The sequence below is a fragment of the Phasianus colchicus genome, chromosome Z (genome assembly GCF_987193195.1).
Source record: "Phasianus colchicus chromosome Z, bPhaCol1.hap1.1, whole genome shotgun sequence".
Taxonomy (NCBI): domain Eukaryota; kingdom Metazoa; phylum Chordata; class Aves; order Galliformes; family Phasianidae; genus Phasianus; species Phasianus colchicus.
The window spans coordinates 81,721,339-81,740,080 of NC_143476.1; the positions used below are offsets into that span (position 1 = coordinate 81,721,339).

At 39.7% G+C, this 18,742-nt stretch overlaps 1 protein-coding gene and 1 pseudogene across 1 annotated transcript in view; both read left to right on the forward strand.

Annotated features, from left to right (window-relative positions):
• ADAMTS12 (ADAM metallopeptidase with thrombospondin type 1 motif 12) overlaps positions 1-18,742 on the forward strand; it is a 172,885-nt gene that overhangs the window by 90,371 nt on the left and 63,772 nt on the right. Inside the window, exons 4-9 of the mRNA XM_031608435.2 lie at positions 3,652-3,848; positions 6,080-6,163; positions 7,523-7,647; positions 9,541-9,690; positions 13,234-13,377; positions 16,456-16,600. Coding sequence (XP_031464295.2) covers positions 3,652-3,848; positions 6,080-6,163; positions 7,523-7,647; positions 9,541-9,690; positions 13,234-13,377; positions 16,456-16,600 — 845 coding nt within the window. The remainder of the gene's footprint in view (positions 1-3,651; positions 3,849-6,079; positions 6,164-7,522; positions 7,648-9,540; positions 9,691-13,233; positions 13,378-16,455; positions 16,601-18,742) is intronic.
• Positions 9,917-11,940, forward strand: LOC149913130 (uncharacterized; annotated as a pseudogene).

Consider the following 18,742-nt stretch of genomic DNA (forward strand, 5'->3'; position numbering starts at 1 on the left):
TATGTATGGCTTTTTTTCAGTTCCTTGACGTGGTGGGAAGGAAATTTTCCTTAGAGTAACTTTTTTACGAGCTAATATGTGTATATATGTATAGGACAGAGTCTGCTTGTGTGGCTACACAGGATGAAACTGACCTGTGATTTGCAGTGTTCCCCAGTGCTGGGTCTGGTCTTGTTCAACATCTTCATTGATAACTTTGATGAGAGAATAGTGTCTATCTCAGCAAGTATGCCAGTGATACAAAGCTGGGAGGAGTTACTGACACACCTGAAGGCTGTGCTGCCAGTCAGTGAGACATGGATAGACTGGAGAGCTGGGCAGTAGGAAACCAGATGATGTTTAACAAGAGCAAGTGCAGAGTCTTGCAACTGGGAAGGAATAACTGCATGCATCAGTACGGGTTGGGGGATGACCTGCTGGGGAGGAGCTCTGCAGAGAAGGACCTGGGGGTCCTGGTGGACAGCAGGTTGGCCATGAGCTGGCAGTGTGCCCTGGTGGCCAAAAAGGCCAGTGGCATCCTGGGGTGTATTAAAGGGAGTGTGACCAGCAGGTCGAGGGAGGTGATCCTCCCCCTCTACTCTGCCCTGGTCAGGCCTCACCTGGACTACTGTATCCAGTTCTGTAAACAGGTCTCTCCAGTACAAAAAAGACAGGGATCTCCTGGAAAGAGTCCAGCAGAGAGCCACAAATATGATAAATGACCTGGAGCATCTCCCTGTGAGGAAAGGCTGGATCTGTTCAGCCTTGAGAGGGGAAGACTGAGAGAGGATCTTATTAATATTTTGTAAATATCTTAAGTGTGGGAGACAAAGAGACATGGCCAACATCTTTTCAGTTGTCTGTGGGGACAGGACAAGGGAAATGGCTATAAACTGGAGCAGAGGAAGTTCAACTCCAATATGCAAAATAACTTCTTCATGGTGAGGGTGATGGAGCACGGGAACAGGCTGCCCAGGGGGTTGTGGAGTTCCCATGTGAGGAAAGGCTGAATGACCGGAGTCTGTTCAGCCTGGGGAAAAGAAGATGGAGAGGAGATCTGTTAAATATTTGTAAATATCGAAAAGGAGGAGAGTGGCAAATGAATGACGTGAGGCTCTTCTTGATGGTGTGTAGCAATAGGAAAGGAGTAATGGCCTATAACTTGAACATACAAAATTCTGTAGTGACATGTGGAAGAATTTCATTATGGTAAGGGTGACCGAGCCCTGGAACAGGCTGCCCGGAGAAGTGGTGGAGTCTCCTTCTCTGGAGATATTTAAGACCCATCTGGATGCTTACCTTTTCAACTTTTTCAACCTGCTGTAGGGACCCTGCTTTGGCAGAGGGGTTGGTCTCGATGATCTCTGGAGGCACTTTCCAACCCCTACAATTCTGTGATTCTATGATAACATGCATTGCTGGTAGTCCTGCGGTGCCACATATAAACACATAACATGCTGTGATACACTGTGACTGAACATTTGTGTTATAAATGGCAAATGGCTCATTCATGGCAAAGGTGTAGTAGCTATCACGGGTGGACTGTTCAATGGATGAGGATCTGAGGAGCTGGTAGCAAGATTGTACCAGCAGTACAAGAGAATGGTGGCATGTCTGAACAGAGATCAGTGATGAGTGATGCCTATCAAGGGTCTGTACTGGGACTGACTTTAACATCTTCCTTAATGACGTGGACAGTCATGGACAGAGATCATGTGCACCCCCAGCAGTTTGCCAGTGACATCAAGCTGTGTGGTGTGGTTGACATGCCCAAGGTATGGGATACCATCCAGATGTTCCTGGACGGGCTGAGCAGTGCACCCAGGTGAGCCTCGTGAGGTTCAACAAATCCGAGTGCGAGGTGTCGCACCCGGGTGGTGGCAACCCCCACTGCCGGTACGAGCCGGGGATGTAGGGACAGAGCACAGCCCTGCCGGAAAGGACCTGGGGGTGCCGCTGGATGGCAGCGGGACGTGAGCCAGCAGTGTGCCCTGCGGCCCAGACAGCCAGCTCTCTGTCTGAATCTACAGGAGGGCTGTAAGAAAGACAGGAACAGACTCTTCAGCAGGGTCTATTGTGACAGGACAAGGGGAAATGGTTTCAAATTAAACAAGGGGAGATATTGATTGAATGAAATAAAATAAAAGAACAGCAATATATAATAAGAACAGGAGGAACTAGAACAGGATGATAAAGAAATGTTGTGGAAGCCTTGTCCCTGGAAACATTCAAGGTCAGTCTGAACCAGGTTCTTAACAATCTGATCTGGCTGTTTCTATCCTTGTTCATTGCATGGCAGTTGGACTACATGACCTTTAACGATTCCTTCTAATTCATAACCTTCTGTGATTCTATGATGTTCTGCTGAAATGAATTCATAAATTTGAGACCTGGTTGCTGAGCCATCCATACCTGAAAAGAAGCATGGTCTGGGCAGCTGTTCCCTAAGGCTTGGTAGCACTATGAGGTGGAGATGATGCTGGATAGCTATCCCCCTCCATGCAGTGCTATGGGGTAATGCTGTTTGTAAGGGCTTGAAGAGTTGAGCTGTCTTTCTGCCTTGTATGGAACAAGGATGTCCTCTTCTATGAATGACATGCCAAAGGACCATGGCAGTAGCTAGTAACAAGTACTCCTGACCCTTGTTAGGATTCAGGAGATCCCGGTGCAGTTAAAGTATTTTTCTGGCATCTATACTGAAAAAATGCCACCACTTGCAAACAAGCCAGCACCTCTTACTTCTTTTTCAGACATAGGGATATTTACATTACCAGTATTTTCCTGGTAATACAGCCAGCTGGCTTTCTCAGCTAGAACGATGGAGCGCACAAATTGGTGCCAGAGGAGGTTCATCTGAGACATTCGGGAAAATATCTTTATACTGTGATGGTTGTCAGACACACTGGAACATTATTCCTAGCAAGATACCCTATGGCTGCCAGTGTTCAGGAGGCATATGGGTTATGGCCTCAGTACTGTTTTTTAACATTTAGTTATCTCTATTCTGTCCTATTCTATGCTATGCTATGCTATGCTATTTGAGTTAGCCCCACTGAGCACTGGGCAAGTTTGCTGGCAGCTCTGCAGAGCAAAAAGTTATTCCCAAAATGATCTTGATGCACAGAGGATCAGTGGAAGCACAAAGGATTTCTCCTGCCATCTGCCTCACCAGTTTTCAGATGACATCTATTAGTGAAGCATTCCCACCCCTCCAGATTTCTGGGGTGATATTTTCCATGCACTGAGCAATTTGCCATCCTGTCGAGTATAGGAGCTACATGGGGAGAAAGTATATCCCTTATCTTGAACTATCAACTGACGTTACTAGACAGAGGAGAAATTCCTTGAAAAGGGCACCACCAATTAAGTTTTTTAAGCCTGGCTCTTTCTTACAGTTTAATGCCTGCTGCTTTGAGTATGGGCAGCCAGATCTGTAAGGTAGAGCACTGTTTAGTACATCATGGGGGAATATTCAGAACCTCACTGGAGTTAGCCTTCAGCAAACTGATGTCACTTTAAAGTTTTTGGGCAATGAAGGTGGTGGCCAGAGTTCCATTCCAACCTACAGCATCCTGTGGCTCTTCAATATCTCCAAGTATTACAGACACACACTTCAAATCTAAATCAATTGTGAAAATATTTCGAAGTCAGTGTCACTTCTTACTGTTCCAGACACCCTTAACTTTTTCAAACAAGAAGATCATCGGAGGGAGAAATGGGAACAAAATCATGTAGCTGTCAGAAGGGTTTCTCGGCGATCTGTCAGCAAGGAGCGATGGGTGGAGACGCTTGTGGTTGCAGACAGTAAGATGGTTGAATACCATGGAAGTGACCATGTGGAATCATACATCCTCACTATAATGAATATGGTAGGTAAAATATTTCGCCTTTTAAAATCTTTTTTTAGGTGAATGAAGCAAATTATAAATTTGTTATGTTACTAATCACACAGAAACAAGTCTGTAACATTTTTCACGGAATGAAATAGAGTATCATTCACATATATTCATTAGAACTGTTTTTTGAAGGATTTTTTTTCCTTTTATTATGTATAGATGGCATTTTTCCCTGGATATTAAATGAAGGAAGATTCTGTAATTCTCAGTTTTGAGGGCTGTACTACATAGTTACAAATTCTAGCACTAATTTTCATTCTGCTGAAATGAAACTCCCTGTCTCCCCCTGAGGCCTGTTGCTCATTGCTGAAACTGGGTTGGTGGCTGCAGCAGTAGAGAGAAATCCTGTAGATACAGATTCTTTCCCATGTCTTTGAATGAGAAAAGCAATAGAATTGTAGTAACTTTGAGCTTTTTTTTCTAACATTATGAAGATAGCATAGTTTAGAGAGGGATGCTTTTATAAGTTCAGCCTAGACTAGACTGGGCATAGATTTATTCCTAACAGAAATGATTCAGTTACTTAAACATTTAAAACTGTAATTTTTTTTTCAGATGATTTTTTTTCTTTCTATAATTTTTGCTGTGAGTTTGTCCCTCCAGGTACCTAAGCCACTTGCTCACTACCCTTATTGGGATGGGGGAGAGACTTACAAGGATAAAAGAAAGGAAACTCCTGGGCTGAGATAAACACATTCAGTGCTTCATACTGGCAGGCAAATATTTAGCCATTTCCAGGAAGTACAATATCTTGTAGAAGACTCATATACAAATCAGACCTTAATATTCAAAAAACGTTTTTCACTTTATCTCAGTAATTTCTACTTTAATCATCTTCTACATGACAATTTTGACCTAAATGCAGACTATTTCCATTGCAGTCTATATCCATTCAATATTTCTTGTGAAATATGGCATAGCTCACTTATACAAGTGCTGCTCCAAAAGTAATGCTTCCTATTTTATTGTTTTTGCCCTCAACGTCAGAAGCAGATGTTGGTGGTAAGACAGTAGAGGCTGAACCTTCACATCAGTATCTCATTACGTTTTGTTGCTGTATAACAGATGGCAGCAGAGAGGCAGTCTGCAAAAATGGCATCTGACATATATGAAACAAAGGTGTAATTGATTTCCTCCATGCGGAAAAAATGGCACTCATTGAATTTATTTGATGTTTGCTGAACATTTATGGAAACCAAACTGTGGAGCACAGTGGGGCGATGGATGGATTGTTTCAGTAGCAGTGACAGTGATGTGAAACACAAGCCACCTTCTGGAAAGCCATGCAGATTTTTATGAGCATGGCAGGCTCTTTCCAATTCACCACAGATGAAAGTACACACCTAGCCATGATGACTATGTCTAAAAACAGTGTTTTGTAGCTCAGAATTTGCTGTATCAAATAGTGTTATTGTCTTCTGTTATGTCTGTTGTAGTTTCCATGGAAATAAGTAGAAGGCATTACTTTTGGAGCAACCTACATAGATAAGTTTTCACTGTATACTGTCTCATTACCTTTCTTTCTGCCTTAATTCAACACTGTGTTAAGGTTTAGCATATTTTATTTTGGCCAAACTTTTCAAGAGTTCAATTATTAATGTTTTGCTTTTTGAAAACACAGATTAATTATTTCTTGCTTTTTTTCTTAGCATCCCCATCTGTGCTGTGAAAATCCAAGTATCTATAATTAATCTGCCCAATACTGACTTATTTTTGCTTTGTTGTGGCAGAGGCTGATTCCTATCAAATCAAAACATGAGGATTTGATAAGCTGTTCTTTTGAGCATTGAGCGGACCTCTCCATCATTATTATGTGATTGTACACATTGCATTCTTTTCTGCTAATGTTTTTCATCATCTTTGGAGTGGTTGAGCAGACAGTGAAGGGTGCCAGCCAAAAGTTGGTGCATTCATCTAGAAGACAAGACGTAAAATAATTTTGTATTTATAATCTAAGCGTTTGTTCTGTATTTTGCCAAATCCTGGAGCATCAACTGGCAGAGCTGCCCTTTGCAGTAATTTTGACATCAGTTGCATTTCAGTAAAATTTCATGTTACAGATCTAAAAAACAAAAGAAAATCAAAACAACACCCCACAAACTAAGGTGGATGGTGTACTTGAAGTCAATGTTATATTTTCTCTCCCAAGTTCTGTTCTGCTATAGAGGAATCAGTTAATCTCATACCTCCTGGCTCTGGCACAGGTCACAGGGTTGTTCCACGATCCAAGCATTGGCAATGCAATTCACATTGTGCTGGTCCGGCTCATCCTTTTTGAGGAGGAGGAGGTAAGATTTTTGTTTTCTTCAAAATGTTGCTTACGAAACTTCTGAGCTGAGCCATAATTACAGAGAGAAGCATTTGTTTGTTTAAGATCACTTGTTCATTTTACTCTTGTATTAGTAGTGTGGCTGGTTTTAGAATAAATGCTACTCTGGATAAAAGAGTATTTAGCTAATCACTTCAGGTATTTCTGCATAAAATCCTGGAAAATGTAATTAAAATAGGTAAATTAGGAATGGGGAACATGGGGTGTGTCATCATTAGTATCTAATTACCTAGCATTACTGGAAGGGTCTAATAAACTATGATGCTAGAGTATTTGCAGGTCTCTTGAAGAAGTAAAACTATTCTTGTCGTGGAGGCTGCAACATGCTTTTTCTTACTATACCTCTTTCAAAACTCAAAAAATGAAGATTAAGTAGATACTAATTGGTGTGAACCAGCTTCATATTTGTAGATTCTAATATCTGTTACACATAGCCATTTTGCTGTATTCTTAAGTACATACTGATTGTGGTACTTTTATGATTATTTTTAAAATACCATGAGTGACATAGCCTTCTCTGGCTGCAGGAAGACATTAAGGGGATTTTCACAATGGCTCATGGTTTATGAACATAAGCTAAATAATCTCAATGCTATTGAAACTGCTGGACAAAACTGGAGTGGGGCTATTAAGATATTCATCTTTTTTCTTCAAAATTAGTATCTGTTAACAATGATATTTAGGTGTTTTAAAAAATTTTGCATAAATGAACTGAGGAAAGATACAGTGGATTCTCAGCACCAGAAAGGAGAGAATAGGTTTTTCATGCTTTCTATTTCAGAAGTTTCATTAGCTTGCATATGTATTATATAATCATAGGATGGGGAAGGAATATTTATGACTGTATTGCCTCTTTCTGGAATTTAAAAACATTAAAATTTCTTGTGAAAGAGATATACCCTTCAGAGTGTAACCATTCCTAAGCATGAATTTGTTCATATAACATCAAGTCACAAACAGAAGTTAAACAGTAGTTAACCATTAACTTCTTTAGTAAAAAGAAAAAAAACTGCTCTCAGAGAATGTAAAATGTTTGAAAATTGCAAGTGTTGGATTTTGTGAAGCTTGCATACAAAAAAAAAGTACCTTTCTTCTGCTTATTTTTTCATTATTTTTTTAATTACCTATGCCAATTGCAAAAATGTCAAAATTTTACTTAATATTCAAGATGACATATAAATACACGCCATGGCTCTAGCTTTAGACAAAAGCATAATCAAGGACATTTCTGAGAGTACCCACCTTCACATCTAATGTAACTGACATATAATTGCAATGCAGTGTTATCTTTACAATATTTTCATTCACTTCCTATTAGCAAGGCTTGAAGATAGTTCACCACGCTGATAAGACACTAGCCAGCTTCTGCAAATGGCAAAAGAGTGTCAATCCTAAGAGTGACGTCAACCCTACACACCACGATGTGGCTGTTCTTCTAACAAGGTATGACAGCAGGTGTGACCAAATATTGTTGTTACATTACTTTTGGTGATGATTTTTTTTTAAATGCTGATTTACTTCATCCTGCATAGAACCATGAAACCATGCTGCTTCTGAAAAAACACAGTTAATGCAAAATAACATAATGTGAGCATTCCTGATACTCAAACGGGCAGAGAATGTGAGTTATGTTATAAAAACGTGGTTAAGGTTAGACCTGCTGTTTTAAAGATGTTGTTTTTCATTTGTTTTCAAAGTACACATTATAGTCTCTGTACGTATGTGGGTGTTTTATTAGAGATGCGTCTTAGTCAGGAAATTGGGAACTGTATGCCTCGAGAGATTAGCAATTTACAGAGCTCAAGTCATTTTCTTCGCTTGATCCTGTTTCATCTAGTGCTCAATCACTTCTTTATTCTCCTTTGAAGGGATGTACCAAAATAACCCACTGAGTGGACGAGAAATTCTATATTGGCAAATCCTCAAATAACAACAGTTACACCTCAGAATGGAAGAATATTTTATAAAGACTGCAGCTTAAAGTGTGCGATTTTTAAATATTATCTCATTATTCAATGAGAAACAATATATACATTTATTTATGTGCAAGCAGTGGAGACACAGAAAACTTAAAAGTTTGAAGTTATGCAGGGAGTTTTTGGTAGGGCACAAAGCAGAGATTCTGCTGGCTTGTCAGAATGGATTCAAAACTGAGAGAAAAGATTAGGTTTCAGATCCAGAAATTTTTTTTTAGACAAAAAAGAAAATCAACAAAAAAAACCACCCTCAAGTGGTATGAGAAGAATGAGAAAAAGAAATCTCAAAATGCTGAGTTCTTTAGCTCTCCAGACAAACAGGTGTTAGACAGTTAATTTGAATGAAGATGAGGTGTTGTTGGGTAGACACTCTGGCAACTCTTCAGTGTCTGCAAGCGTGTTGCACCTGGCAGAGCTGATATACAGGATTAAATCACATACTTTGTAATAAATCTGCCACTTAGCCTATGGCACACTATTGCAGTGGGATGTTCCCCACTGAGAGCCTGAGATGAGGTTGTAACCCTTCAGCCTGCTCTGACTGAACTGGGAGAAGTTAAATCAACCTGGGTCACCCCCACAGGACATCTGAATCATTCCTTCCTTTATAAGTTGTGGACGTAGAGGTTTGTATTATGGCTTACCTGTTCAGAGGCAAAACATACATTTATTCCTTTTGTTTATTCTAGCAGACTGCTTAGCATCCAGCTAGACATTTTGAAGGAAGGGACCACTTTCTGACTGTGCACAGTTCCTTCATGCTCATGCTGACATGGCAGCCATGCCTACTTGCTAGGGACAACAGCCCATGCTGAGGGAGTGAAGTTGTTAGCCTAAAGAGTTTACAGGGATTTTAGCTCCAGGTTAGTATGTATTCTGTTCTGTAATGGCACTGTAACACTGGCTGCCTGTAGCTGTGAGTCCTGTGTCCTATGGGAGATAGTGGAATTAAAGGGAGAGTTTTCTTTAAATTGTAAGAGAGAACTAATAAATACTTGTGCAAAATTAGAGGAAAGGAAATCCAGCATGCAATTTACCATCAGGCATTAACTAGAAAACTTCAGATGTGCTATGATCAAAATGCTGTCAGAGGTGGAGGTTTTAAAACTTTCTTACATGAGTTGAAAATAAGCATGTATTTAAACACTACAGCAGTGTCAATATTGATTATCTATTATAGTTATATAATACAATAGTAGCAAAAGAAGTGTATGTTTGTAAAATGTTATCACAACCCCTGCTTAAAACACAGAAACATCAGAACTGATATGTTATGAGTTGGAAGCATACCACCCAATGTAAGGGACACTACAATTGCTTTTAATCTCTTTTAATGACAAGTCATTTTCTGTGATTTTAGAAAGGACATTTGTGCTGGCATGAATCGTCCGTGTGAAACCTTAGGTTTATCTCATCTGTCAGGCATGTGTCAGCCTCACAGAAGCTGCAACATCAATGAAGATTCTGGTCTTCCATTGGCGTTCACTATTGCTCATGAACTTGGACACAGGTATAATGGAAAGTGAAGGGGGACCCTGCTGAAATTGAATTATAATTTGCATATGAATACATAAATTGCCAGACAGAAACAAAAAAAAAAGGGTGTGATTTGATGTATCTTTATTATTAAATCAAAACCATAGTTATTTTTAATGAGCAAAAGAATAAGAAACAAATTCTTAGCCTTTGACTTTTTTGTAATTACAAGTCTTTAGTATACCCCTCTTAATAGTCAACTACATTAGTACAGGAGGATGAAATAATTCAGCTGTAAAGAATCATCACTTAATGCTTTAACTTTTTACTTTTGTTCATTTTTTGTGCCTGCATTAATTTACTATGCAATTACTACATATGATCTTCAATCATTTACATAAAAAATAACTGTTGTATTGGGTATTCCAGTATAGCAGATTGGATGGATAGAAACCATTTTTTTAATAAAACCAGTCATGCTTCACAAGAGTATCAGGTTTCCCATCTTACTAAGGTTACCTTTGGATTTTTCTTAGTAACTAGTAGCCTCTGCAGATTAAATTTACATTGTGGATTCAGGTAGGTCAAGTTCACTTACTAAAGTTACTTGCCCATTCATTTAGTTTGGGATTGAGAAATGGCTGACTGGCAGAGCTCAGAATGTGGTCATCAAAGTATGTTTGGATACATGTAACAAGTGGTGATCCCCAGGGGTCTGTTCCGGTCCAACATCTTCATCAATGACCTGAAAGTAGGGATAGAGTCCACCCTTTCAGCAAGTTCGCTGATGATACAAAGCTGGGAGGAGTAACTGACACACCTGAAGGCTGTGCTGCCAGTCAGTGAGACATGGACAGGCTGAAGAGTTTTGCAGGGAGGAACCTGATGAGGTTTAACAAGAGCAAGTGCAGAGTCTTGCAAATGGAAAGGAGTTTAACTGAATGCATCAGTGCAGGTTGGGGAATGACCTGCTGGGGAGGAGCTCTGCAGAGAAGGACCTGGGGGTCCTGGTGGACAACAGGTTGGCCATGAGCCAGCAGTGTGCCCTGGTGGCCAAGAAGGCCAGTGGTATCCTGGAGTGTACTAAAGGAAGTGTGGCCAGCAGGTTGAGAGAAGTTATTCTCTGCTTCTACTCCATCCTGGTCAGGCCACATTTAGATTGCTGTGTCCAGTTTGGAGCTCCCCTGCTCAAGAAGGACAGGGATCTCCTAGAAGGAATCCAGTGGACAGCCACAAAGATGACTAAGAGCCTGGAGCATTTCCTGTATGAGGAAAGTGAGTAACCTGGGTCTATTCAGCCTGGAGAAAAGTACATGGAGAGAGGATCTGATAAATGTTCTTAAATATCTAAAAAGAGGTGGGAGGCAAATAGATGAAGTCAGTCTCTTCTTGGTGATGGCCTAAAACTTGAACATAGGAAATTCAGCACTAACATGCAGAACAACTTCTTTATGGTAAAGATGATGGACCACTGGAACAGGCTGCACAGAGAGGTGGAGTCTCCTTCTATGGAGATATTCAAGACCCATCTGGACAACTGCCTGTGCAACCTTTTGTAGGTACCAGCTTTAACATGAGGGTTGGACTGGATGATCTCTTGAGATCTCTTCCAACCCTTGCAATTCTGTGATTCTGTAAGTCTGCAATTGGGATTTTTTGCTTTAAACTAGATTTATTCATATTCTATCTTTGTGAAGGTGCTTTGCTTAGTTAGTTGCTTTATGAAACTCACGTGAAATAATTTATCTTTTGAATGTTTTGACACTGAACTGATTTCCTCAAGGTACACCATTATCAATGGCAGTTCAGTTTGCATGCAGTTCTCTGCTGGGCGAGGTGACAGGTTTATTCTTGTATCACATCACTTTCTGTATATGTATACACCCAACTGCCACTCAGGCTGAAGTATGTACTTCCTGATGGGATGTAAAATCTGATATGAAAATAATTAAAGTATGAATTGGCCTTTCTTTATTCAACCTGTGAATTCTCAGAAATGAAATAATGATAATTATTTCAGTTAGATTTAGGTGCTTTGAGGTTCGTTCTTCTGATCCCCACATCTTGCTGACAGGAAACTTTTTTCATTGACAGTAGTTGTCAGAAAATATTTTTTCCCCATGGACCTTCTACTGGTCTAGCCCAGGTCCATTGGATACTATGAGACAAAGTACAGCTGTGCTGCCATTGCCTTTGCATGGCCTTGCCTTCAAAGACTGTCTACCAAAGAGAGTGATAGCATTCATAATTAATCTGTAACTCTTTTTCACTCAAGTTAGAGAAAAGGAATTAAAAATTTCAAATACAGACAATAAAACTGTAAGAACAGATGAAAAAAAAAAAAAAAAGACAAAAAATCCCATTTTTAATGGTTTCAGAAAGTCCCTGCTGCCCCTCTGGATGTTCACAGTCACCTGTGGCATCAGATTCTGTCTGTAGAAAAGGACCTGTCACTAGGGGGACACACTTGCTTTTACAACTCAGGCCCGCCACTGGAGTTAGTTCTGACTGAAATCATGCTCTGTTTTTAGAACATTTGAGTCATGATTCAATTACATTTTCCAGAAATAAAGACTTAGTGGTTTGAACTCACCAGAAAGTCTTTGATCCATGGCTGAATCATGACCTGAGTTAGTTTTCAAGGCTGTAAAATAAGGGTTTATAAAACTTCAGATGTTAACAATTCAAGTGTCAAAATATTCATACACTACCATATGCATATATATATATACTATCATATATATACTACTATATATACATTATATATATGCAATCTAATATCATTACTTCAGACAAAATCTCCTTCGCAAGGAGATGATGTGGAGGTATCTATGTTTAGTCAGCTGAATCCTTGTCAAACCTACTCAAAGGTTTTTTTGTTTTGTTTTTGTTTTTTTGTTTGTTGTTGTTGTTGTTGTTTTTAATGATTTTTACTAGCTCTTGAATAAAGAAATCTCCTAATAAGGCAGAGAAGCTGTAGAGAGCCACATCAGGAAGACCTGCTGTGGGAGACCTGTATGCCTGTAAGGCTCAACTGAAGAAAGTTAATAGAAAGGAGTGAAGGCTGGAAGCTAATTCACTGAAGGTTCTGTAATGTGGAAACCAGTATATCTACCAAATAAAAAATTTAAAAAGAAGTAGAGATGTAATAGGGGAGTGTACAGGAGAGTAACAGAGTCTGATTGTAGTTAAGTCTAAATGATGGGGTCCATGAACTAGGAATGACTCTGTAAGTTTTAACCTAACTCAATTTTAAATGTCGTTCTTGGCTAATTTGTGCAATAGTATTCTCAAAACTACTCCTGAATGTAGTAGTCTTTGACAGTATGTTCTTAATTTTTATCTCATTAATATTGCTGTACCTAACAGACTTACTTGAAAGCCTAACAGAGTACAAATTTGTTGTAGGTTTGGGGTCAATTTTTTTTTTCTTTTTTTTTAGAAAATAGGTATCTACAGTTCACCAGGTGAGGAAGCAACTGACCCTAGTGTCTTTTTAAACAGCGTGGAACCCATAGATGAGTGTTGTGGTACAACCAAGCAGCTGGAGTTACTGGATCTTGTTTTGTGTCTCCAGTTTTGGTATCCAGCATGACGGAAAAGAGAATGACTGTGAGCCTGTTGGAAAGCGCCCGTACATCATGTCCCGACAGCTGCAGTATGATCCCACTCCACTCACCTGGTCACAGTGCAGCAAGGAGTACATCACAAGATTCCTAGAGTGAGTGACTGGGTTGTAGCATTTCCCCAAGATAAGTATAGCTGTGTATGAGATGTGTAATGAAGTTAGAAGTAAATCCTGCATTATTATGCTATTAGATTTAAGTTTTTGTAGTATGCATGACTTAATTACCATGGAGGAGTTTGTAGCTCAGAAATATAGCTTAGAAATTTTGGAAAGCTCCACTGTATTTGTGTTTTCTGGGAGTGAACTCCAGTCTTGTCATAATAGCTCAGGTTTGGTTCAACCTGCAATTTTTTGAAGTTACCAGAAAGAAAGAAGCCTTTTGTCAAGAACTCTGAGGGACCCTGATAGATCTTGCCTCTGTCCACAATGATAAATGATCCTTTTCAGTGATTTGCTGAAGTTCAACATTTTCTTTATATGAGCAGCAATGTGGTATAAATTTCACCAGAAGTGGTGGTATTCTCTGAAACTACTTGGTGAGCTACAATGACCTCATGATATTTCCACTTTGACATGCCTTATTTTGCCTAGCCTCAGGATCATTGGCACACATAAAAGCCACAGACATTTAAATCTCCCAAAGCCACGAATATAGCTGTTACATTTTTTATAATATCTAGTCTTGCTTTGCTGTAAGTTAGAGGATGAGAGGAAGGAGTAAAAGTTTTCTTCATATTTCTTGCTATGTTTTAAGTTGGACATGATTCAGTATGCATAGCCACCATCAAATTCCTGAAGAAAATCACTAAAAGTAATATTTATGACTCGAAGGTTGCTCTATTTTAGTATGTATGTTGGAAAACAGTTGCCATGGGGATCAGTGAATCTGCTCCTTGGCTCAGGTCCATTAAAGTACAAGGAAGAAGACTTCTCAATTTGAACTAGTACTCAGTGTCAAGTGGGCTGCTGCTACAAATTAATTTTTCAGTATAGGTAATACTCTGAAAAAAATATCATCTGTCTCCTAATAGACTGAAGATCAGTCTCATCGAAGAATATAGAATGATAGAATCATTTTAGTTCAAAGGAACCTTTAAAGGTCATATAGTCCAACTCTCCTGAAAAAAGACATCTTCAGCTAGATGAGATTGTTCAGAGCTTGATCCATCCTGAATGTACCCAAGGACAGGGCAATCATCACATCTTTGGGCAACCTATCCCAGTGCTTCATCACTGTTACTGTGAAAACTCTTTTCCTTATACCCATTCTAAGTCTCTCCTCTTTTAGTCTGAAACCATTTCCCCTTCTTCTGTCACAGAAAACCTTGCTGAAAAGTCTGTCCCTAAACCCCCTTTAGATACTGAAAGGCCACTAGCAGGTCACCTCAGAGCCTTCACTTCTCCAGGCTGAAAGCTTCAGCTCTCCCAGCCTGTTGTCTTTGGGAATATGTTCTTTCCATACATCTTTTTTGTGGACCCCCTCTGGACACACTCCAGCAGGTCAGTGCCTGTCCTGTAATGAGGATTCCACCTCTAAACACAGTACTGCTTATGAGGTCTCATCAGAGCAGAGCAGAGGGGCAGGATCACCTCTTTTGTCCTGTTAACCATGCTGCTTTTGATGCAGCTCAAGGTTTAGTTGGCTTTCTGGGCCACACTGCTGGCTCATGTCCAGATGTGAGCAGATGACACTGAGGATCTGTGAGACTGATTTTTAATCTCTTGTTGATCAGACTGGAATTCTTGTCTGGGACTATTAGCTGTGAACCCTGAACACAGTGGGGAAAGAACTGAGAGATCTGTAGTGGAAATCTAAAACAGAAGGTTGAGAAGGAAGCTACTTCTCATCAAGTCTGCCAACAACATTTAAATGGGAGGTGCTTCTGACTACCTGGAGAGTTGAGAGGCCTTGCAGAGTGATCTAGATAGGTTGGAGCATTGTCAGCAAGAGCATGAAGTTTAACACGGAGAATGCTGAGTGCTGCACCTGGAATAAAGCAATGCTGGACACAGGCACAGATGGGAGATGAGTGGCTTAAGAGCAGCTCAGCAGGAGGAGACCTAGAAGTGCTGGAGACAGCAGCTCAGCATGAGCCAGCAGTGTGCCTGGGCAGCCAAGAGAGCAAACTGGCCTGTGAGGGGCACTAACACAGCACAGCTAGCAATCAGAATAGGCGGTTCTCTGCTGTATTTAGCAGATTTTTAGCAATGGAGTATTCTTGAGTATCATGTGCAGTTCTGGGCTCCACAATATCAAGAAGATGTTAAGGTTCTTGTGAAAGCATCCTGAGGAGGGCAATAAAGCTGTAAAAGAGATGGAAAACTTGTCCTGTGAGGAAAAGCTGTGAACACTAATGTTGTCCAGTCTGGAGAAAAGGAGGCTGAGAGGTGACCTCACTGCTCTCTGGAGCTTATAAGAACGGGAAGCAGTGGGAGGTTCTGCTCTCTGCGAATTGCTGCCACACACCAACAGCACAGTACTGCGCCAGGGAACATTCACATGGGAGATGAGGTAAAAGTTCCTTTACTGTGAGAGTGGTCAAACCCTGGAATTTCCTACAGAGATGGTTGGTGGCCCTGTGACTGTCAGTGTTCGGGAGGCACTTGGATAAATGCCCTCAGTATTATGCTTTGACTTTTGGATAGCCCTGAGTAGTAGAGGGATGAACTTGATGTTCTTTGAAGATGTCTTCCAACTGAACTGTAGTCTACTCTGCTGTACTAATCTCTACTTTACTATGCTACACTATGCTACGCTACACTGTACACCAGACTGTACACTACACTATACACTACACTACACTATACCATGAACTATACTATTCTATTCTATTCCCTTCTGCTCTGCTTTCCTTTACTTTTTTAGAGTTTAATGATCCTACTCCAGAGTTTGGGTTTGTATAAAACTTCACTTGTTGCTGATACTAGGGTTGCTCCAGAGCAGGCAGTTTTTTGTTCTCTTTTAAAATTTCATTAACCAGAAGTGAGTGCTGTTTGGTAGTAGCCCCTCAGCATACCTTAGATGGAATATGGAAGAGTTTTTTTCCAAAGGCTACATAAAAAGTCTGCATAAAAGTATCAAGAAGTATCAAAAAGTGTGGTTGATTGTTCTTTTGATTTGGGGTTTGGTGGTTTTTGTTTTTTTTTCAGTATGCAATTTCTGTCTTTTAGCCGAGGATGGGGATTCTGTCTGGATGATATCCCCCAGAAAGAAGTCTTAAAGTCCCCAGTCATTGCTCCAGGGGTGATTTATGATGTGCATCACCAGTGCCAACTTCAGTATGGTTCCAATGCTACTTTCTGTGAAGATGTGGATGTGAGTGTTGTATATTTTTATTCATTCTGCTAATGATAACTTACTCTTTTTGAACAGTGAGGAAGCACTGTCACTGAAATTCAGTTGCTTACTACATAGAGCATGTTCAGTCTTATAGGCTATACATGCAATACAGGCATTGCCTAACATGGTATTTTAATTCCACACTATAGATTCTGCAAGTGAGTTGTTCTGTATGCTTTGTTTATTCCAAGACGTTCACTGGATCTGGGCCCATACCTGCTATTAAATGCCTGTCTGGAGTAATTTTGACTTGAAACTTCTATTAGTGAGCTTAAGTTAGTTGTCACTGAAGTCACATTTTAAAAAACATGATACTGACAAAATATTTCTGGCAACAACTCTCTAATTCCAGAAAGTATTTTCTGAAGAAATCAGGGTTGCGCTCTTTTTGACTTTTCACACTCTTGATATGATAATTAATAATAATAATAATTAATGATAATTAAAGAAAATTTCAGTCCACGTCCCCTGAAGAAGTCCCCATCATGCATGAGATTTATATGCTCAAATGGGTAATTTGAATAGTAGCCTGAGGCTTTATCTCACAGCCCAGCAAAACAGAGATGCATAGGAATATTATACTGACATCAACATGATTCCCCGTAAGAACTAGAAAGTAATGCAGGGTAACAGATCATATTAGCTATGGTGCACTGCTATGCTATTGTAACTGTACCTAGCATCGGAGCTAGTTGGCTCAGCTGGTTCTTTGCTACATAGATCAGTTCAGAAATAGTGGTTGCAAGTGCTACTCCAGCTAAGTGATCACTAAATTTTGATGAGTTTAGGACAGCAATATTCAGCTAACACTGAAGGCAGCAGTATGTTTCATCCCCATGTTAAGAAGGGCTGTGGCAGTAGTGTCTTCTCTAGGCAAGGTATTGCACACAGCTGTGGACTGGGGACTGCTGATCTTGATTGTTTATTCCATTTGGATAATTATGTGTATCCTCATTTAGTGTATCCTATTAGAGGGATTATTTCTGATTAATCTCCTTAGCCTTAATAGATAACATGATTACCAATGCTGAACTGCAACTACTGAATCTGAAGTAGGTATTGAAAAATTACTTTCATTTGCTGTTCCAGTTTCCCCAGCTACTGTAATTTGTCCTATGGTACAGATAGAAAATTGAAGTGTAATTTTGCAGCTCTGTTTTACTCTGTGTCTCCTTTGGTTTGAACCTAGTAGACCTTTACATTTGACATCTCAATTGACCAATTTTACAACTAGGCACGTGTCAGAAAACTAATTGGTATTATCTTATTTTGCTTTTTATTGTAAGGACTTTGTTTTGCAGGTAGCTGCAACTGGAAAGAAAATGAATTGTGAATAGTATAGTCTGCCTGGCATTTCATCTAAGAGGTCTGACTATTATTTGCCTTTCCACTGTTTACTTAACAGGCACTGACAGAGTTACGTTTGTTGTGCAACTTTTAATATCTATCTGAATTCAGTCCATGGAGAAGAGTCTGTATTTAGCTGAAGATACCCAGGTGTTCAGTGATTATACTTAGTGAAGACAGCTCTAGAATTCAGATAGTGGTTTCCTTGAACCATTTCAGTTGCAAGTCCTCTAAGTATCTTGTGAAGTACCTGCATGTTGTCCCAATAATAAGAAAAATAAAAAATAAAAAGCAAAATACATTAGATTAGAGAGATTTCCAAATGGTAAGTAAATCTGTAGCTTTCTACAGATAATAGTTCAACATCTTCATCTTATAACCCCGTCCTTTCCTCTAAACTTCCATTAACTTTGGTGAATTGGGATTTTTTACATTGGACTTCTTAAGGTACAGACCCTTATCTCACAGATTGAGTGGAAAGTGTACACCATACACCTGCCTTGCCTTGAGTCCATGTTACAGTCGTGAATTCCTTCCCATATTTACAAAAATACACAGTAAGAAGTGCTTTTTCTTGTACTGTTATTGTTTCATTTATTCTTAAAGATGGAGAAAAGCATATGAAAATTGATATGGGAACTTGTTTTAAATCTAAAGAATTTCCTCCATGAACACTTGACTTTGGAATCTATGAGTATTTGCACTTCATAAAAATTGCGACTGTTGGAAAGCTGTGTTCAGTTTCAGTGCCTCTTCATTTCTGTGCACCAC